The sequence below is a fragment of the Bos grunniens genome, chromosome 1, assembly GCF_055505025.1.
Source record: "Bos grunniens cultivar Pamir isolate PY7600 chromosome 1, Bosgru_T2T1.0, whole genome shotgun sequence".
NCBI lineage: Eukaryota > Metazoa > Chordata > Mammalia > Artiodactyla > Bovidae > Bos > Bos grunniens.
In genome coordinates, this window is record NC_141165.1 from 98,930,581 (window position 1) to 98,952,772 (window position 22,192).

The 22,192-nt window shown below is 39.8% G+C and overlaps 2 protein-coding genes and 2 long non-coding RNA genes across 11 annotated transcripts in view; 2 read left to right on the forward strand and 2 right to left on the reverse strand.

Annotated features, from left to right (window-relative positions):
• NAA50 (N-alpha-acetyltransferase 50, NatE catalytic subunit) overlaps positions 1 to 10,486 on the forward strand; it is a 31,938-nt gene extending 21,452 nt beyond the window's left edge. For 2 of the 3 annotated variants that reach the window (XM_086405905.1, XM_086405895.1), the window contains exons 2-5: positions 5,721 to 5,857; positions 6,274 to 6,393; positions 6,700 to 6,766; positions 7,467 to 10,486. In XM_086405905.1, the coding sequence (XP_086262031.1) occupies positions 5,721 to 5,857; positions 6,274 to 6,393; positions 6,700 to 6,766; positions 7,467 to 7,644 (502 nt within the window). In that variant the 3' untranslated portion in view covers positions 7,645 to 10,486. The remainder of the gene's footprint in view (positions 1 to 5,720; positions 5,858 to 6,273; positions 6,394 to 6,699; positions 6,767 to 7,466) is intronic. The other variant, XM_086405916.1, reaches the window with a different exon arrangement.
• Positions 10,487 to 10,740: 254 nt separating this feature from the next.
• LOC147379984 (uncharacterized) lies at positions 10,741 to 12,102 on the reverse strand. Its single transcript, XR_015165443.1, has 2 exons — positions 11,392 to 12,102; positions 10,741 to 11,115 (listed from the first exon to the last, which is right to left on the reverse strand). It is a non-coding gene; the product is annotated as an uncharacterized LOC147379984 (long non-coding RNA).
• Positions 12,103 to 12,273: 171 nt separating this feature from the next.
• LOC147379985 (uncharacterized) lies at positions 12,274 to 19,800 on the reverse strand. 4 transcript variants are annotated; one of them, XR_015165440.1, is made up of 5 exons: positions 19,478 to 19,669; positions 19,001 to 19,079; positions 15,388 to 15,557; positions 14,635 to 14,798; positions 12,274 to 13,183 (listed from the first exon to the last, which is right to left on the reverse strand). It is a non-coding gene; the product is annotated as an uncharacterized LOC147379985 (long non-coding RNA). The 4 variants fall into 4 exon arrangements; XR_015165439.1 differs by lacking the exon at positions 15,388 to 15,557 and having other exon boundaries at positions 19,478 to 19,800; XR_015165438.1 differs by lacking the exon at positions 15,388 to 15,557 and having other exon boundaries at positions 19,315 to 19,746.
• A 191-nt stretch (positions 19,801 to 19,991) lies between these two features.
• The window catches only part of USF3 (upstream transcription factor family member 3), a 52,872-nt gene continuing 50,671 nt past the window's right edge, over positions 19,992 to 22,192 (forward strand). Inside the window, exon 1 of one of the 3 annotated variants that reach the window (XM_086405768.1) lies at positions 19,992 to 20,322. The gene's annotated coding sequence lies outside the window, so the exon portion shown is untranslated. The remainder of the gene's footprint in view (positions 20,323 to 22,192) is intronic. The other 2 variants (XM_086405783.1, XM_086405776.1) reach the window with 2 other exon arrangements.

Genomic DNA, 22,192 nt, shown 5'->3' on the forward strand with positions numbered 1-22,192 from the left:
CTGTCGTCCCCTTCTCCTCCTGCTCTCAATCTTTCCCAGCATCAGGGTCTTTTCCAATGAGTCTGCTCTTCGCATCAAGTGGCCACAGTATTGGAGTTTCAGCTTCAGCATCAGTCCCTCCAATGAATACCCAGGACTGATCTCCTTTAGGATGGACTGATTGGATCTCCTTGCAGTCCAGGGGACTCTCAAGAGTCTTCTCCAACACCACAGTTCAAAAGCATTAATTCTTCGGTGCTCAGCTGTCTTTATAGTCCAACTCTCACATCCATACATGACCACTGGAAAAACCAAAGCTTTGACTAGACGGACCTTTGTTGCTTTTTAATATTCTGTCTAGGTTGGTCATAACTTTCCTTCCAAGGAATTAAGTGTGTTTTAATTTCATGGCTGCAGTCACAATCTGCAGTGATTTTGGAGCCCAGAAAAATAAAGTCAGCCACTCTTTCCACTGTTTCCCCATCTATTTGCCATGAAGTGATGGGACCAGATGCCATGATCTTAGTTTTCTGAATGTTCAGCTTTAAGCCAATTTTTCACTCTCCTCTTTCACTTTCGTCAAAAGGCTCTTTAGTTCTTCTTCACTTTCTGCCATAAGCATGGTGTTATCTGCATATATGAGGTTATTGATATTTCTCCTGGCATTCTTGATTCTAGCTTGTGCTTCCTCCAGCCCAGCGTTTGTCATGATGTACTCTGCATATAAGTTAAATTGTATTCTGTATTATTCTTTTTTTAAAGGTTTATTTCTTTACTGCACTGAGTCTTTATTGCTGCATAGGGGCTTTTTCTAGTTGGACTGAACCAGGGCTTATCTAGTTGCAGTGCAGTGGCTTCTCTTGTTGGAGAGCATGGGCTTCATGGCACATGGGCTCAGAGTTGTGGCACCAGGCTTAGTTGCCCCAGGGCATGTGGAATCTTCTGGGACCAGGGATTGAACCTGTGCCCCCTGCATTGGCAGGTGGATTCTTCACCACTGGACCACTAAGGAAAGTTCTGTGTTCAGTCATGACTGCCCACCCTGATGGAAACTTTTTTAGTAGTTACCTTTTATTAGTTTCAGTCTATCACACTGCACCACAGCCACCTTTTTCTTCTGTATGAAATCACACAGTACCTGGTTATTATCTTTTAAAAAATTTATTTATAATCATGAAGCATGGTTCAATTCAGTTCAGTCGCTCAGTCATGTCCAGCCCTTTGCAACCCCACGGACTGCAGCACCCCAGGCTTCCCTGTCTGTCACCATCTCCTGGAACTTGCTCAAACTCATGTCCATCAAGTCAGTAATGCCATCCAACCATCTCATCCTCTGTTGTCCCCTTCTCTTGTCTTCAGTCTTTCCCAGCATCGGGGTCTTTTCTAATGAGTCAGTTCTTCCCAGCAGGTGGCCAAAGTATTGGAGCTTCAGCATCAGTCCTTCCAGTGAATTTTCAGGACTGATTTCCTTTAGGATAGACTGGGTTGATCTTGCTGTCCAAGGGACTCTCAAGAGTCTTCTCCAACCCCACAGTTTTAAAAGCATCAGTTCTTCGGTGCTCAGCTCTCTTTATAGTCCAAGTCTCACATCCATATATGACTACTGGAAAAACCATAGCTTTGACTATATGGACCTTTGTTGGTAAAATAATGTCCCTACTTTTTAATACACTGTCTAAGTTTATCATAGTTTTTCTTCCAAGGAGTAAGTGTCTTTTAAATTCATGGCCGCAGTCACCATCTGCATGGTAATTACCTAGAAATTCTTAAACTCTAAAAACTCAAGTTCTTTAAAGTTGTTATCTAGAAGCTTGACTTCATGGATTCTGAAGTTTTCCTTCATTGTTGTCTACTATTAGAGTTCATAATGTGAATTTGCAATCACGTAAAATACAGAGACTGGCTTTTAAGAGCAATGGAGATTTTTCTTTTTGCTGTTCTGCACAGCATGCAGGATGTTAGTTCCCCAGCCAGGGATCAGACCTGTGCCCCCTGCAATGAAACTGTGGCGCCTTAACCATTGGACCACCAGGAAATTTCCCTGGAGTTGTTTTTAGTGTGTTCTAAATGTAATCAATATAACCTGTCTTATATTTAAAATAAATTACTGCACTCAGTCTGTAGTACAATACTGAAGAGTAATATTTGGCTAAGTGAAATAAGCCAGATAAAGACAAATACTGGATAGTATCACTTGTACGTGGACTCTTTAAAAAAGAAAAGTGTCATGCTGATACAAACTGTAGGAAAGTGATTGCCAGGTTGGTGAATGGGTACAAACTTTCAGCTATAAGGTGAATAACCTCAGAGAATCTAAAATATAGTTGATAACACTATCAGATCAGATCAGATCAGTCGCTCAGTCGTGTCTGACTCTTTGCGACCCCATGAATTGCAGCATGCCAGGCCTCCCTGTCCATCACCAACTCCCGGAGTTCACTGAGACTCAAGTCCATCGAGTCGGTGATGCCATCCAGCCATGTCATTCTCTCGCTTCCCCTTCTCCTCTTGCCCCCAATCCCTCCCAGCATCAGAGTCTTTTCCAATGAGTCAACTCTTGGCATGAGGTACCCAAAGTACTGGAGTTTCAGCTTCAGCATCAGTCCTTCCAAAGAAATCACAGAGCTGATCTCCTTCAGAATGGACTGGTTGGATCTCCTTGCAGTCCAAGGGACTCTCCAGAGTCTTCTCCATCACCACAGTTCAAAAGCATCAATTCTTCGGCGCTCAGCCTTCTTCACAGTCCGACTCTCACATCCGTACATGACCACAGGAAAAACCATAGCCTTTACTAGACGGACCTTTGTTGGCAAAGTAATGTCTCTGCTTTTGAATATGCTATCTAGGTTGGTCATAACTTTCCTTCCAAGGAGTAAGCATCTTTTAATTTCATGGCTGCAGTCACCATCTGTAGTGATTTTGGAGCCCAGAAAAATAAAGTCTGACACTGTTTCCACTGTTTCCCCATCTGTTTCCCATGAAGTGGTGGGACCGGATGCCATGATCTTCGTTTTCTGAATGTTGAGCTTTAAGCCAACTTTTTCACTCTCCACTTTCACTTTCATCAAGAGGCTTTTTAGTTCCTCTTCACTTTCTGCCATAAGGGTGGTTTCATCTGCATATCTGAGGTTATTGATATTTCTCCTGGCAGTCTTGATTCCAGCTTGTGTTTCTTCCAGTCCAGCGTTTCTCATGTTGTACTCTGCATGTAAGTTAAATAAGCAGGGTGACAATATACAGCCTTGACGAACTCCTTTTCCTATTTGGAACCAGTCTGTTGTTCCATGTCCAGTTCTAATTGTCGCTTCCTGACCTGCATACAGATTTCTCAAGAGGCAGATCAGGTGGTCTGGTATTCCCATCTCTTGAAGAATTTTCCACAGTTTCTTGTGATCCACACAGTCAAAGGCTTTGGCATAGTCAATAAAGCAGAAATAGATGTTTTTCTGGAACTCTCTTGCTTTTTCCATGATCCAGTGGATGTTGGCAATTTGATCTCTGGTTCCTCTGCCTTTTCTAAAACCAGCTTGCACATCAGGAAGTTCACGGTTCACATATTGCTGAAGCCTGGCTTGGAGAATTTTAAGCAACAGTAGAACTTAAATTTTCTCACCAAAATAAAAAGTTGATGTGTTAATTAACTAAATGAAAGGAATCCTTAAAAGAGTAGACTGTGTTTTTTACTGGAATGTCTGCATCTTAAAATTTTGTGTGGTTGCTAAGAAATTCAGTGTGCTTACATTTTAACACCTGCCAGATATACAAGTGTGGTCAGTCATAGTGAACAATAAAAATCGGTACCATAAAAATGAAATAATTGAGTTAGAAAGACTAATGTTCCAAATGAGCATAATGGTCTGTAATCAGGTTCTTTTTGTTATAATATTTCAGAGAATATTATTATCAAAATTATCTACAATTCTCAGCACAAACATGTTTCTATATGTTAACAAAAGTTGGGAAAAGATACACACATACATATATTCCCCCCCAGAAAATAATATATCAGTATTTTTCTGTGCTAGTAGTATAAATGTATCATGCGGTATTTAATTAACCAGTCCTCTTAACGGTGGACACTCAGATTTTTTTCTTTTCCTTTTTTTAAGTCATTATAAAAGTGCAGTGATTAACCTTTTTATTTAGTCATTTCTCCAACAGAGTTTTCAAAACCTCTTTGCATATGATGTAAATGATTAATTACGGTGCACTGTTTGCATTTTCCTACTATTGACTAATGTCACTGTGATCTGGAACTAGCACCTAGCAGTAGGACCTCCATCATTTTCTAGTTTGGTTGGTCCAGGATTGTTTTGTTTATTTTTGAATTCATTTGTTTATTTTTGAATTCAATGTTTGATTTGACATTGTTTTCTGTAAATCTTTTTACCACCTACTATTAAGATTTTAGGTTTGTCTTGTCACTGTTGATCAATGTTTAGCTTGTGGTGCTGAGATTGACTTGAGCTCCTAAAAATTTCATTTGTTGACAGGTTGTGCTTCTCTGATAATTGAGTTGGCAAAAAATTCGCCTGCACTGTAGGAGACCAGACTCCAGTTCAATTCCTGGCTCAAGAAGATCCACTGGAGAAGGGATAGGCTACCCACTCCAGTATTCTTGGGCTTCCCTTGTGGCTCAGCTGGTAAAGAATCTGCCTGCCATGTGGGAGACCTGGGTTCGATCCCTGGGTTGGGAAAATCCCCTGGAGAATGCAATGGCTACACACTCCAGTATTCTGGCCTGGAGAATTCAATGGACTGTGTAGTCCATGGGGGTCTCAAAGAGTTGGACAAGATTGAGTGACTTTCACTTTCATTATAGGCAAAACAACTTTATTACTGAGAGTCCCAAAACTTTTAGTCTTTTTCCCATGGAACCAGTTGTTTTAGTTAAGTATAGTTTCTTAGCAGTGCTACTGTTTTTGATAAGTAAGGTTTTTTGTGTGTTTTGTGTTTTGGATAAGTAGTTTTCAAGCTGGGGTTTGTTTTGGTTGGTTGGTTTTGTTTTGCTTTCAAAATGTAGATTCCCGTGTTGCATTTCCAGAGATTCTGCTTCTGAACGTGTCTGTGTGTGGTGGGAGTTGGTGGGGATGGGGCAGGGGTGAGGCTCGTGGTGGAAGTGGGTGGTTCCTGTAATCTGCATTTGATTACCACCCCGTCTGTGGTCCCTGTGTCAAGTGAATAGAATACCCATGATTTTTGCATGTTTTGATTATTTTCTTAGAGTAAATTCCTACAGTGGGGTTGCTTTGATGAAGGTGTTCTTTTTAGGCTTCTCAATACATAGTGCTAGATTGTCTTCCAGAGATATTGTGGGAGACACAATATCTATCTACGTGCTAACATCCCTGCCAGCAGAATATAAAAATCTTGCTACCCCTTTGCCAATTAGGTATCATAAATCTTTGTTGATCAGTCATAAGTATCTTTAAATTTCTCTGAAAATGTTGGCGTTTATGTAGATTATTATTCCGGCCTTCTTAGTAATTGTTGTGTATTGCATTTGTCTCTAAATGTATACACAATTGTATGAAAGCTAGGAGTTGTAATCTGGATGGAATGACAGGCAAAATCTACTTATAAATGGTGATGTTCATAGGTATATGAGGTTGCTATGAAAGGGTCGAATTTGTCAGTCATGTTAAAAAGACTTGGTACCCTTTTAATTTAATTTAATTTTATGTCCATCATAACCAACGAAGCTTATTATATTTTATTGAGTACATTTTGGTTTGTTCCAGTAGCCGGATCGAGCTGGGAGATGTGACACCACACAATATTAAACAGCTGAAGAGATTAAACCAGGTCATCTTTCCAGTCAGCTACAATGACAAGTTCTACAAGGATGTGTTGGAGGTTGGCGAACTAGCAAAACTTGGTAGGATATGCTTTTTCTTCTTCTTTTCATTTGTTTGTTCATGTTCTTGACACCTTGGTTTTAATTAGAGCAAAGAAAAGAGATAACTAATTTAATCTCATTGTTTTACAAGTGAGGAAGTGGGGGCAGTCCAGGTTCTGAGGCGAATCAAGATAAATACTTGAATTTTAGAAGGAAATGCTAAATATTTTTTCTTGTTTAGGCTGTGTCTGTGTTTCCAATATTTAGCTTTACTCAAAAGGGGTCTTAAATTCTTAAGAAGGTTTAGGATATTTTTGAGGCTATTGATATTTAAGAGTAGCTGATTAAATGTAATTAATTCTGATAGCAATTTAACTGCTATCTAAGGGAAGGGAAGATTCAGTAAAATATGTTACTGTGTCTGCTAAATCTTGTGTCTCTGTTTTCTGTGGCAGCCTACTTCAATGATATCGCAGTGGGTGCAGTGTGCTGTAGGGTGGATCATTCACAGAATCAGAAGCGACTTTACATCATGACACTAGGCTGTCTGGCGCCATACCGAAGGCTAGGAATTGGTAACAATTACTTCTAATTTTTGTATTCTTCTTCAAAGACGCTTATTAACATAATTCAGTTGCAAGCCCTGTATAGATTTGTTACTAATACCCCTTTTCCTTTTTCTGTTTTCCTTCTTACTGGAAGGGTGTAAGATTGCTTTTCTGCTAGAGGTTTTAAACATAGTAGGTAGTGTAGAGAGAACAAAATTTTGGAAAATCAGACTGCCTGATGTTTACCTCAAATTCCTTTAGGACTCAAAAAGATGTTTAATTTAAAGATTGATTTTTATGAGATTACTTATTTGTTGTTTGTCTCATTAATAGGAACTAAAATGTTAAATCATGTCTTAAACATCTGTGAAAAAGATGGCACTTTTGACAACATCTATCTGTAAGTAAAGTCATACTTAATGATCGTATCTAAAGAATTTAATAAATTGGCAATAGAAATCTTTACTAGAAAAATTTAAATCTGGTCACTTACTGTCTTTTGGAAATACCATGGAAGTATTAACAATAGTTATGAAGTTTGTTTTGTTTTAATAATAGATAAGGAACCTTTGATAAAACATTCTTGCTTTGCTTTATTACTTTGGGGTGGGAGTTCCTAAGTCACAGATGTAAAGCCCAGATTAAGTCTTCAGAATTTAAGAAATGAATAACATAAATATTACTTTTATCTTGTCATTTTGAGTTTTGTTCAGGGCTTTCAGTGACACGCTCTTTATTAGTAGAATTTAATAATCAAAATCAGAGGGTACTTAGCTGATTTGTACTTGAATCTTAAGAGTAAGGCGAAGATGGCAACTTTGGCTTCTTGTATTTTCATTGAAGCTTAGTTGGTTTACAGTAGTATTGTGCCAGCCTCTGCTGACAGCAAAGTGACTCAGTTACACACTTAAATTCCTTTTAATATTCTTTTCCATTATGGTTCATCATAGGATATTGGATATAGCTTCCAATATGGATTCTTTTATAATACAGATATTAAGATTATTCTCGTTTTCAACCAATTTGAAGCTATCTGTGGAGGATACATAAAAGCTGATGAAATCTTCATTTCTTTTTCCTGATACCCTTTTACATCTCAGGCATGTCCAGATCAGCAATGAGTCTGCAATTGACTTCTACAGAAAGTTTGGCTTTGAGATTATTGAGACAAAGAAGAACTACTATAAGAGGATAGAGCCCGCAGATGCTCACGTGTTGCAGAAAAACCTCAAGGTCCCTTCTGGCCAGAACGCAGATGTGCAAAAGACAGACAACTGAACAAATTACAGATGAACTTTCTTGCACTTGCTTGTCGCCAAATAAAAGAGAGGCCCATTGATTCCCCGCCCCCCCTTTCTGTTAAAACTTTCCTCCCTTGTTCTTACTTTTCCTCCTTTCAAAACTTGCTTCCCTTTCCTCTAAAAGTTTTAAACTTTTAAGGACTTATTAATCATGTTTGGATTGTTTTAGTTTTCTTATTTTTGTGAGGTGGTTTGATTGTAGGAAGGAGAAGGTATAGATTGGTTTAGTTTCACAGTTAAGATATATATGGTCCCAAAAATTTGAGTGTCAATTTCCTTTTTTTTTTTTAAATGTCCTGCTTTCACATTGAAGGGCAGAGCCTACAAAATATTGTATATTTCAAAGGACAAAAAGAAGCAGCAGCAATATCTTGTCCTCTTAACTCTTAGACAAGTTTAGTGTGTTTGTGGTACTTTGGGTTTTTAAAGATTTTGTGGGATACTAATTCCTATACATTGCCTTCACTCCACCTTTTGTCCTTCTGAGTATTATCTCAGGAGTTGGGCCATTGTTATCCTTGTAAAAAATACTAAGCTTATTTTGTTCTGTTAAGCAGTTATTTCTTCCTTCCTTGCTGGTGGCTGAAGGTGGGTGGGACAGTTTGAATCAGTAGTATTAGACTTTGGTCTCAGTATGTGAGTTAAACTGCTTTTTGCTAATGAGTGGGCTGGTGCTTAGCAGGTTTGTTTTTCCTGCTGTTGATTGTTACTAGTGGCATTATCTTTTAGCATATGGGCTGGTGAGATTCATTTTTTTTTTTAATATCCCAGCTAGAGATATGGCCTTTAACTGACCTAAAGAGGTTTGTTGTGATCTGCTTTTTTTCCTGTTGTTTTTCTTCAGTAAACACACAGTAGTTGGTCAGACCTTAAATATGGAGTTTGTCCTTTATAGGTCAGTGCCCTTAAATAAACCTGAAGTAGGTATTGTCTCCTGGATATACAAAAAAATACCTAAACGGAAGCTTAGATGGATTTGTGGCATAATAAATGTATTTAATGTCAGCTAACGCAGACTGTTAGAAGTGTGGCCACTGAGCATTTGATTTTAGAGGAAAGAATATTTAGACAGTATTTTTGAGAATAACATAGCTGTGCTATGGCTTATCTGTTGGAGAACATCCCAGATTTGCTTACATTCTGTGCCTGTGATACTGAGTTTAAGGATTTGGGGGAGGGGGAATTGTTAAATACATTGCTTCTGTTCTTGGGAAAAGTAGAAGTCTAGAAGTGTTAATAACGTGAATGTCACTGTGACCTCCTGTACCAACAGGACTGGTTTATGCCAGATCATTTTCTGGCACTTAGGGAGTGGCTTTGACTGGTCAGTAACTTCTGTAAGAAAATAGAAGACCTCTAAAATTTTCAGGCTTTCCTCCATAATTCCATCTCCAATATTTAAAATTTTCTACATTGCCAATACCAGTGGCCTAAGAAATGTTTTCATTAGACTTAAAACAATGCACAGAGCTTGAATTTTCTGTCATTTGACTTTAAAAAGAAGGTTGATTGATAACATTTATCCTCTTGTGTGAATTCTGGCATAAAAGTTTCATCTCTTCAAATACATTGAATGACAAAATTATTTTACACAATGTTTATGCACATCTTATAATCTTAAGTTCTTATTTGAGAATGTGAAAATGCAAGGTACAATAGACTTCAACCGTCTTAGTTGAGTGCCAAGAATAATATAGGAAAGGAAGATAGTTGATGAGTGAGTTCATAGAGTTCTAATCTTAAGATAGTAAAAATGTAGAAAGACCTTGCTGATTTCTTGGGTATCAGTTTTTTAAGCAGTCCAAATCTAAGCTTAGAAGAAAAGTTTAGCATTGAGCACCTTTACCTTCATGGATAAGCTTCAGCTTGCTCTTGCCAAGAGAAGAATGCTTGAGTTACAGAAGGCAAGATTAGTTTGAAGAATTCAGTCTTTTTGTAAACTTCAGATGTCAAAATAGATTTTGATATATAAATGAGTTTTGTGAGATGACACTGCCTCTATTTCTATAACCATTTCACCTGGACTATCTAATCAGTCCTATGAATGTATCCCTAAATGTGGTTAATGAAAACCGAATAGCTGCCTCATGACAATTAAGTACATATTATTTATGGAGGAAAAAATATTAAAATTTTGAATTGAGTGTGTAGGCTCCCTATCATTTTAGTGTTTCTTTCTCCACACTAGTCACTGACTTTAACCTAAATTGTGTTTGTAAAACGTGAATTGTCCTACATCAGACTTACATGAAATAATTCCATCCATTTATGGAGGAGGATGTAGAGGAGGTAGAAGCTAGGTACACTTTCATGTGCCTAGAAGTCAGTAAAGACTGAAATAATGTCCCATGTTGAGTTGGTTATTTTGAAATACGATAATTATCATTGAGGTAAAATAATTCTATTAACTAGAAGATCACAAGATGTACCCATCGTATTTTTGGGGGAAGATAGTTTTTTTCTGTGGGGCAAATAGGTAAAATTATATGGTAATTACGTTTAGGTTCTAAGGAAAAGAATCTGCAGAGAAATCTATGCAATATATAATTTGTCCAGATTAGTTTTCATTTGGGGAAAGAAGTTCTGAAATATCCCCAAAGCAGTTTACTTGTCAATTCGGAGTCCTCCAAAAATAGAACTAACTATTGGGAAACCGTGGAATGTGGGGTGGAAAAGAAAAGCTCCCTCAGTTTTTTGGAGGGAATAACTTTAAAAATACTTAAATAGCTAAGTTTACTTGGTGCGGTTAAGATTTAAACTTGTTGATTTTAACATTGCTGTTACATCTGAAATAAACTTATGTGATGTTCTGGTAGAAATCTGTGATGTCTGGTAAATGTCAAAGAAATGTAAATGCATTGTGTTGAATTCTGAGATCAGCAGCTATATGTAGTCATTGCCTACTGTTCCCCATACTGTTTTATGTACTTTTACGTTTCTTTAAGATCTAACTTTAATTAAAACAGGCCAAATGTAATCAAGGCCTCCTAATTCAGACCTTTTGGAACTTAATAGAAACACTATTCAGTATCTGCAGTTCAGTCCCAATGAGAGAAAACAGTAAGATCCAAAGGGCTGTCTTAATGCTGCTATATTTTGAATGCAGTTGTTAAACACTAGACACTTTAGGCTGTGATTTAATTAGCAGTGTTCATCGACTAGAGATAACTTATATTCACATTTTTTTCTTTAAAAATGTGGCTTCAAACAATGAACATGCATCATCACCCACAGTTTCTGAGTCAGGAATCCAAGGGCAGCTTAGTTGAACGATTCTGGCTTAAGGTCTCATCGGGTTACAGTACTATCATCCAGGCCTGGAGAAGCTACTTTGGAGATGGCTGACTCACGTGGCTGTTGGAGGGATTCAGTTCCTTACTATGTGGGTGTCTCCACAGCACCTCCTGAATGACAGCTGGCAGCGGACTTGGCCCCAGAGCGAGTGATCCTGGAGAGTAAGCAGAAGCCATACTCTTACATGATTCTAACTTCTCTAGCTGTATAATTTGAACCTGAGAAATTGAGTACTGTGATGATGAGTGGAAGTGGTGAGCCTTTAAGAACTTTTCAGATATAATAAGCCATATAGAAGAGAGTCCTGACGTGGACTTATCTACAATGCCATGCTATATATAGGAATTTAGTCCTAGTTCAAGATACAATCAAGTAACATAGCCGTATAGAGAAAGGCATGAGTCAGATTCTTAAATGTAGGTGTAGTTACCTTGATGGGACATGGAGAAACGTGAAGTCTGGGGCAGAAGTGCTCAACCTTTTCAGTTCTCTAAAGCAGTTTGATAAAAATCTAAAATCAGTCATTGGGAGCATAAAGTTAAAATGAATCAATCACTACCTAGAATTTAAATGTCAAAGACATACAGCCTGTTTTATATTAATTTGTGATGAAGCTTAAACCCAGCATTTGGGAAAATAGTCTATTGGGTGGCATATTTGGTGTTAGTGAACTTTGAATTAGATATTCCTGATAAGCTGAAAACTTCCACATACCTGAACTTTATCCAAGTTTTTAATTCTTATTACTGTCTTCAAAAACTCAAGACATCCTTTTTAAAGGAATGTAAGTATAAATTAATTCTCCCCTTCCCTGGCAGCTCAGACCTTAAAGCATCTGCGTGCAAAGCAGGACACCCAGGTTTCATCCCTGGGTTGGGAAGATCCCTTGGAGAAGGAAGTGGCAACCCACTCCAGTACCTTGCCTGAAGAAATCCACGGACAGGAGCCTGGTGGCTACAGTCTATGGGGTTGCAAAGAGTTGGATACGACCGAGCAACTAGCACTTCCAATTTCAACTGTAATTTAAATCACGTTACATTAAATGGCTGTAGCGTCAAGAAAATGACTAATGTTTTTGTTTCCTTGACCAAACTTCTGATCCCATCTAGTTCATCTTTTAGAAACCATATTGGCAATATCAAAAATTCTCTGTAAAGATTTGAACAATCTTGAATCATGTTTGTCACTAGTAATCCATATACTAAAATGAAATAAAACTGCTGTACTAAAAATAGGTACTACAAGTAAAACTGCTTATGCAGGTGAAATTTGAATACACAACTTGAAATAATTAGTATTCAGAAGAGTAAAATCTGCTAAGATGAGAACTTTATTATAGCAACCTAAAAGCTGCTATAAAACTTTCATGACTTTCTCCTTAACCATCTTCCATTGTGAGAAAGTTAGCTGCCTTTCATTGATGTCAGTTCAGTCGCTCAGTTGTGTCTGACTCTTTGCAACGCCATGGACTGCAGCACACCAGGCCTCCCTGTCCATCATCAAATCCCGGAGTTTACTTGGTGATGTCATCCAACCATCTCATCCTTTGTCGTCCCTTTCTCCTCCTGTCCCTTTCTCAATCTTCCTAGCATCAGGGTCTTTTCCAGTGAGTCAGTTCTTCGCATCAGGTGGCCAAAGTATTGGAGTTTTGGCTTCAATATCAGTCCTTCCAATGAATATTCAGGACTGATTTCCTTTAGGATGGACTGGTTGGCTCTCCTTGCAGTCCAAGGGACTCTCAAGAGTCTTCTCTAACACCACAGTTCAAAAGCATCAGTTCTTAGGCACTCAGCTTTATGGTCCAACTCTCTCATCCATACGTGACTACTGGAAAAACCATAGCCTTGACTAGATGAACCTTTGTTGGCAAAGTAATGTCTCTGCTTTTTAATATGCTGTCTAGGTTGGTAATAACTTTTCTTCCAAGGAGTAAGCATCTTTTAATTTCATGGCTGCAGTCACCATCTGCAGTGATTTTAGAGCCCCAAAAGATAAAGTCTGCCACTGTTTCTCCATCTATTTGCCATGAAGTGATGGGACTGGATGCCATGATCTTAGTTTTCTGAATATTGAGCTTTAAGTCAACTTTTTCCCTCTCCTCTTTCACTTTCATCAAGAGGCTCTTTAGTTCCTCTTCGCTTTCTGCCATAAGGGTGTCATCTGCATATCTGAGGTAGCTCCTTGGACAAATTTAGAGCATGGTTCCTGGATTATTGCCAGTCCTTAAAATTATTAAAAAAAAAAAAAATTCTTGTAACTTAAAAGGCTTATTACAGAGGCATGGTCAAAGAATGTACCCCCAGTGTCTGAGGCCCTGACAGTACCACAGTGGAAAAGATAGGCATGGCCCTGCCCTGGTCATCTTAATAGCCCAAGTTATCTCAACAGTATTTCAATACAGAACCAACTAAGTTTAATAAAAGTGAGACACAAATATTAGGAACATACTATCAGCACTTGTCAACTAGATAATGAAATATTAACCCATTCACAGTTATCATAAAGGAGGGAGATTAGTGAAAGTTATATTTTATATAAAATATGATGGTCCTATGAAGCTTACTGTATAGGGCCTTCCCTGGTGGTCCAGTGGTTAATTCAGTGGGCATGGGTTCACTAAACACAAGTGAACCAGAAGAGATGGAAAAGACAAGGTAAACACTTAATAAAAGCAACATTGGAGTGGCTAATACCAAAGTAGATTTTGGAACAAAATATATTTCTAGGGGTAAAGAGGGATATTTATGATAAAGGAGTCTACCAAGAGAACAGAGTCTTCAATGAATATGAATCTAATAACAACTTCAGAATACATGAAGAAAAAACACACAAAACACACAAGTTCACAACTAAAATTGGTGATTTGGGGGACTTCCCTGGTGGTCAAGTAGCTAAGACTCCAAGCTCCCACTGCAGGGGGCCTGGGTTTAATCTATCCCACATCCCACAGCTAAGACCCAGTGCAGCCAAATATTTTTAAAAAAAATTTTTTTTGGTGATTTTGAACTATTGGTAAATGATATGACAGAGAATATTATAAAGAGGATCTATACTGTGCAAACTATGTCCTTTAACCTACACCAGAACATAACAAGAAATAAGTCTGGAAAACCTGCCCCGCCCCCCACCAATATTTGGAAATTAAACATTCTTCTAAATAACTTGGGTCTAAAAAAGGAATTGCAAGAAAAGTTAGAAAAAAAAAGGAAAATGAAAATATGTCAATGCTGTAGGATTAAAATGCTTAAAAGATAATTCATAGCACTAAATGTGTATATGAGTTCTTGTTTGCCATTATAGTTGATTTACAATACTTTGTTAGTTTCGGGTATGTGATAAAGTGTGTGTATATAAATATATATATTATTTTAGGTTGTTACAAGATATTGAATATAATTCCCTGTGCTATACGGTAAATCCTTGTTGTTTGTATATGAGATCTTGAATCAAAGATCTAAGCTTTTACCTTAAGAAACTAGAAAAAGAAGAGCCAACTAAAGTAAGTTGAAGGAAGGAAATAAAAAAGGGCAGAAACCCATAAAATTGAAAACAGTAGGAGAATTAAAACGAAAAGCTACTTCTTTGAAAAAATAAAATTGACAGAGCTCACCAAACTGGGTAAAAAACTGGATGCTTTATACTTAAGCTTGTGAAGAAGACAAGGATGACTCACCACTTCTGTATAGTACTGCTCTGAAAGCCCTTGCCAATCCAATGATGGTCCATTGATTAAGACTTCTGTGCTGCCAGTGGAGAGAATGTGGGTTTGATCCCTGGTTGGGAAGCTAAGATCCCACATGCCCTATGGGGCAGCCAAAATATAAAAACTGAATAAGCCTGCAATTTGGATAGAAAGAAAGAAAATTGTCGTTTGTAGTTAATACAAAGTAGAAAGTGCTAATTATTAATAAAAATACTAGGACTAATAATGAGTGTAATAGGTCCACAGGATACAAATATCCATTGTATTTCCAGCTAATAAAATTAGAAATTTAAGTTCATAAATAACATTTACAATAGCATAAATATATGAGATATTTAGAGACAAGTTTAGCAAAATATATGCAAGACCTGTATACAGAAAGCTATAAAATACCCTCAGAAAAATTTAAAAGACCCAAATAAATGGACAGAGAATACATTCATCCAAATATTAGTTACAATTTCTCTCCAAATTGAATTGTAAATCCCACTCAGGATTTTAGCAAGCTTTTTCTACCCCTTAACTTGACAAGCTTAAGTCTATATGAAAATGCAAATGACCTAGAATAGTTAAATTTTTAAGAACAAAACAATTGGAGGACTTACACTACCTGACTTCAAGACTTAAAAAGCTGCAGTGATTAAAACAGTCTGGTATTGGTGTCAAGATCAACAAATAGATCAATGGAACAGAATAGAGTTCAGAAATAAGAACCACACATACGTTGATTTTGCCCAAGATTCAAAGACAACCAAGTGGAGGAAGGATGGTCTTTACAATTGGTGCTTGAAAAATTGGGATTCCTTGATGTAAAAATATAATCCATATTCTTCACACAAAAGGATTTTTTTATCATACTTCTGAATATACAACAATTAAAGTCTGCTGTAGATCTAAATATAAAACATGAAATTGTAAAACTACTAGAAGAAAAATAGAAAAATCTGTGTGAACTTGTGTTAGTCAAAGACTTCTTAGATATGACCCCATAAGCATGACTCAGACATAATTGATAGACTGGATTTTAAGAACAACTATTTGAAAAACACAGTTAAAAGAATGAAAAGACAATCCAGAACTGGGAGATTATATTGTATATCACATATCTGATAAAAGATATGTGTCCAGAATCTAGAACTCTTAAAACTCAATAAATAACAACCCAATAAAAATGGGCAAAAGATTAAAAAGCTTCACAAAAGATATACAAATGGTTAGTAAGTATATGAAAAATGCTCAATATCATTAGTTATTATGGAAATGCAAATTAAGGTCACAATGAAATACTACCTATTTTAATAATTAAAATTTTAAAAGATTTATTAAGTGTTGATATGGTACATTTCAGATCCCCAAATTGTACTAGTGAGAATATAAATTAGTATAGCTTTGGGAAATTATTTGGCAGGTTTTTTTTTTAAGGTACACTTAGCATCTAACTTGGCCATTCCACTGGATATTTACCCAGTTATTACCCAAGGAAAATGAAAGCAAATGTCCATATAAAGATTTGTCCACAACTGTTCTAGCATCTTTATTTGTAATAGTCAAAAACTGCAAACAGTCCAACTGTCCACCAACATGAATATACATGATATATCCATATAATGGAATACTACTTAGCAACAAAAGTTAATGGATTATTGATACACACAGTGAGGTGGATTAATCTCCCCCTACCTGTGCTGAATGAAAGAAGACACAGACAAAATTGAATATAAATAGATTCCATTTATATAAAATTCTAGAAAATGAAAAAAATGTATAGTGACAGCAGATCAGTGGTTACCTGGAGAACAGGATGAGGGCAAGTGAATAAAGGGAAATGAAGGAGACAGGGCAGGACATACATGTTCAGTTTTGATTTTGGAGATGGTTTCACAGCTGCTTGCAAATGTCAAAATCTGTCATGTTGTACATTTCAAACGTTCAGTTTATTGAAGATCAGTCATACCTCAAGAAAGCAATTTTGTTTGTTGCTTTTAAGGTACAGAATAGGTGAGAATATCTGCACAACATTTATCTGAGAACATTTATCCAGAACGTAAAAAACCTTTTACAACCCAATAATAAGACAGTGTTAGTGTTAGAGGCTCAGTCATGTCCGATTCTTTGCGACCCAATGGATGGAATTCTTCAGGCAAGAATACTGGAGTGGGTTGCCATTCCCTTCTCCAGGAGATCTTCCCCACCCAGGAATTAAAATAAACCTGCGTCTCCGGTGTCTCCTGCATTGCTGGTGGATTCTTCACTGTCTGAGCCACCCACATCCTGCTTTTAAAATGGGCTAAAGAATTGAACATTTTACCAAAGATGATGTGCATATGTCCAATAAACATAGAACATATGCTCAACACCAGTAGTAATAAGAGAAGTGCAAGTTAAAATCATCAGAGACTACCTCATACTATGTGGGCTAGAATGAAAAAGGCTGACTATATCAAGGGTTGGCGATGAGGAGGAGTACCTGGAATCCGCCTATATTTCTGTTGACAATGAGAAATACTACGACCGTTTTGGAAAACAATGGACGGTTCGCATATACCGTTGCCATTCATTTCTGAAAGCTTCTTAAAAGAAAATGCCAGCTTGGAGCCTCTCTCGCCGCCCGCCGCGCATCTGGAGAGGGGGTGGGGGTAGGGCGCAGCGGGAGCTCCCCAAGGGTCGGGGGCATCCTGGGATATAGGGCGCCCAGAGGTTGGAGAGAAGAGGGATGCGCGCGTCCCCCACCCCCCGACCCCGTTCTCGTGCCCCGCCCCGCCACCCGATTCTGGTGCCCCACCAAGCTCTGCACTCAACGGTCCCCCATAAATAGGCACAGTCTGCGCAGTCCCCTACTCGGGGAGCAGGGAAGGGTTCAGTAAAGCAGAACTCAGAGACGCCCCCCTCCCTGCGGATGTCGGCGCCCCTCTCTAGTCATTCATCCCCAGGAACAGGAGAAAAAAGGGATGTCAGGAAATGAAACTGGGGATACAAGCAAGGGGCTTGTGAAGGATCTTAAGTATGTGGGTGAAAATCAGATTTACTTGAGCCCTGTACACAATGGACTTGGCCTGGAGGCAAAGGGATCAGTGTCACTGGACCACCATATTTTATTATCAGTGTACGGGGCTTCCCTTGTGGCTCAGCTAGTAAAGAATCCGCCTGAAATGCGGGAGACCTGGGTTTGATCCCTGAGTTGGGAAGATTCCCTGGAGAAGGGAAGGGCTACCCACTCCAGTATTCTAGCCTGGAGAATTCCATGGACTGTATAGTCCATGAGGTCCCAAAGAGTGGGACAGGACTGAGCAACTTAAAAAAAAACAAAAACAAAAACACGGCACTATAAGCACATGGCAGCTAGCCTGAAATAGGAGTGGTGCCATTATTTGATGTCATCCTCTCATATGTAGAGCAATAAACCAACGTTGAATTGGCAAAGTCAACGAAAAGATCTATGATTGGGATTTGGGCTTCAGTCAGGAATGAGAATTAAATTAAAAAGCAAACATTTAGAACTTTTTGTTGTTGTGTTACTTTTTAATTTTTTTGAAGCATAGCTAATTTACAATGTTGCGGGTGTACAGCAAAGTGATTTGGGTTCTTTTCCACTATAGGTTATTACAAGATATTGAATATAGCTCCCTGTGGTATACAGTAGGTCCTTATTGTTTATTTTATTTGTAGCAGTTTGTATCTGTTAATCTCAAATTCCCAATTTATCCCTCTCCCCACATTTTATAAAACAGAAATTTCTGTTAACACTTCTACATTGTGCCAGAAAGGTATTCATGTGTATTCCAATGGTGATCCAAAGAAACTCTTAACGTCTGTTTTCTGAACAAACAAAACTATTTGTTATTTTACTTTAGACTCGATGCATTGTATTTTCTTAGAAAATCATACATACCCTAGAGATTATATTTATTACTGGAATAATTTTTAAACAGAATACATTATATTCTGATCACAATGGAAATTATTTCCTACAGCTGGACATACTAACTAATGCTAAACAATTTCATGGAGGTGCTCTATTAGCATTACTATTAGGCTCTGAATCCTAGGGTCGTTCTTATCTGCAGCTTTGATTTGGGTGTGCTAAATGTATTCAGAGGCTAACTAGAAATTCATATGCTGAGATGCAAAAGTTAAAGAAAATTTCCAGACTGTTCACAGTGCCATAGTTTAGAAATAACACTAAAAGCCTTGTATTCGTTTCATCATAGCTTTTAAACTGCTGGTGCGGTTACTGTTTAACTTTACACCTTTTCCCAACACAAGTTCAGCTTCCTCTGTACACAGGCTCAAGTAATTCCCACCATGCCATGCCCCGTGTGCACCTTCTGGAAGTTACCTGGTCTAGTCCCCGGACGTCTAAGATCTGGGACATTTCCAAACCTGGAGGTGGAAGCGCTCCACCAGGTGGAGGACACCTGTTTCAGAAGAGGAGGGGTTATGAAATAGGAAGTGAAACCAGGAAGAGGGAGTTGTGACCACGGTTCCAGGGCCCCAAATTCCCATCTTGGAATTAGCAGACCCTGGTCTCCATGCTATCACCCACGGCTCTGTACCTTCCAGATCTAGGTATCTAGGAACCCAAGCCGGAAGTTCCAAATCCATCCCCCAGTGCCACATACTCGCTTCCTCTAATTAGGAGCCCCCCAGGACCTTTCTTAACACGGTCATCTCCAGCTCGCAGGAAACCGCCTTTGGGGCAAATGAAAAATGATAGATGATCGCAACCAACAAATTCGAGCAGCGTCAGGTCGGCAATGGTCTTCCAGTGAAATGGCACCCGGAGACGTCTGCATTCTTTTTTATTCTTCCTCACCTTCTATTACAGAGCTTCATCCCGCCTTCCTGCCCTCTAGGATAAGAGGATCTCTCTAATCGTTCTTGAAAGCCTTCCGTGTGCTCTTTCTTTCTAGTTTTTCCACTTTCAAACTCCTACAAAAGACGTGTAAAAGCAGAACAGAGAACAGGATACAAAGAAGTTTCTTCAAACACCTCTTTTGCTAGGTTCTCAAGGCGTCCCCTTTAAGGAACCAGGCCCACCTCTTTCCCATTCATCTACTGGCTTTCGGTCCTGCCCATCACTCTACCTTTAAGAATATTTCCTGTTCCTTCAACTCAACTTGCACACCTCCGCACCCACCCCCGGCCCTCCTCATTGGGCCGCCCGAGGCCCGTTCACTCTTTGGTTTTCCCTCCACCTTCTCCCGCCCCCTAGATAGCGCAACGGCGTCTCGGGCTCTGATTGGCTATCACTGCGCCTCTCCGGGTTAGAATTGGTGAGCTCAGTGGCAGGGGCGGGACCGCGGGGCACCCAGGGTAGGCTGTTCGCTAGCCAAGCGGCGGCCGCGGGAGGGGCGGGGAGGGCCGGGGAGGGGCGGGGGGAGGGGGGCTGGGAAAGTTGAGGCCGCGCTGCCGCCGGGTCTCCGGCCTTGAGGGCTCGGGCTCGCAGTGGCGGCGGTGGCCGCTAGAAGAGGCGGCGGGGGCGGGGGGAGAGGAGGGCCTGGGCCCGCGCTCCCCCAGCCCCAGAGAAGCAGGCGGCGGCCGCGGACGGAGAGATTGGCCCGGGCGGTCGGACACCCCTGCGGAACCCGCTTGGGATCATGACCCAGGCTGGGGTCGCCGCTGCCGCCGCCGCCGCGGCCGAGACCACGCAGCCCGCGGGTGAGTGACTGAGGGAGGGGGCCGCTGACAGCCGGGGCGCGGGGCGGGGGCCGGGGCTGCGGGGGCGGCTCCGGGGGGCGGCTCCGGGCTCTGCTCCACCCACCCCTTCCCAGGTCCCGGAGGCTAGGGCTACGCAGAGTGTGTCTTCTTCCTGGGGACCCCTGCTTGCGGAACCTGGGGGCCGCGAGCATGGAAGGCGCGCGCACCCCTCTTCTGCCCGACCTCTCGGCGCCCCGCGCCCTCTGGTGCCAGGCCCGTGGGGGGCTCGCGCTGCGCCCCGGCCCCCAGATGCGCGCGGGGCGAGAAGGGCTCCACGCTGCCCCGGGTGCATAAAGAACTGGGCATCCAGGTTCACACTGGATGGCCTTTGCCCGCCTCCTTCACCTTTTTCTGTCTCCTTCATTCTCTCTTCTTTCCTTGCCTTCCGAATTTCCTTCAGACCCAGTGGTCAGACTCATGTGACTTGCTTTTTAACTCTCACTTCTATGTAGTAGAGTTAGGCTTGCAGGTCTTTTTAGAAGCCTTTCTTTTCCGTTCTGAATTGGAGCGGTTCTCCCAAACTCACGGCCCCCTTCCCCCCACCCCCCCCCCCCGCCTCCCTGTTACATTGGAGTATGATCCTTCGGATTTATTAACTATAAACCTAAACATAAACCTATATGTATGATCCCAGCTATAGACTTTAAACTTCCGTTCTCATGCAATTTTTACTGCCAGTAGTAGATATATTGACCTAACACCACACTAGACAATTGTGGTTAACTTAAGTTTGCATAAAAAAGGACAGTTGCTTACTTATTAACAAAGTACAGATTTCTTGAATAAACATTTCTGTGAGTAACATGGATTCTGAAGCATATTTGTACCTTTGCTTTTTCTTAAAAAAACCAAGCAAGCGAAAAAGCAAACCTGCTTTTTGAAGGATCAACAGGCTGGCACACACTCTAATCACCTTGACTTTTTCCTCCTACACAGCACACATATTTAATATAGTACAGAGTAGCTATATGGGATACATTTATTGTTTCTCCTTTTTAAATGAAGTACTTTAAAAGTATTTGTTACAAAATAAGCAAAATACCTTGTAATCATTGCACTTCTGAAACCAGGAAAAGTACCTGGTCTCAGGAACAGTGTAAAGAAGAACTTACTCTCATATTTTGCTCTAATCTAAGCAGTATGAGTTTTTTTATACACAGGTATTACATTCTCTATATATTTAAACGTTTTATAAAGTCCAGACAAGCCTGCAGCCCAGAACATTCCTTAGTATAAAAGCACCCCATTGTAGCGATTTAAGGGCAGCATAGGATTGAAATAATTACTTAAAATTCTTTTTTTTTTTTTTAATGTTCCGCGTAGTATGTGGGATCCTAGTTCCCCAACCCCAACCAGGGGTCAGACTCATGCCCCTTGCATTGGATGTGTGGAGTCAACCACTGGACCGCCAGGGAAGTCCCTGGAATAATTACTTTCTAAGTTAGTTGTCTGTGGGACAACGTGGAAATAAAATTCTAAAGTTGCCGATGGTGCAGTCAGTGAAACAGTCAGGTAAGAGAAATTGATGGGCTTTTTTCAGAGTTTAGTATTGTCAACAAGAGAAAAGAAGCTCTAAGAAAACAGAACGTTTAACTCATTAGATAAGCTTCAACAGGCAGTCAGCTCGAAACTGTAGCTTATAAACAGGGACTGAATCAAACTTGGGTCTTTTTTTTTTTTTTTTTTTAAAGATTTATTTATTTATTTTATTTTTTAGCTGTGGTAGGTCTTCATTGCGCACAGACTTACTCTAGTTGTGGCTAGTGGGGGGCTACTCTTTGCTGGGGTGCCTGGGCTTCTCATTGTGATGGCTTCTCTTGTTGCAGAGCGT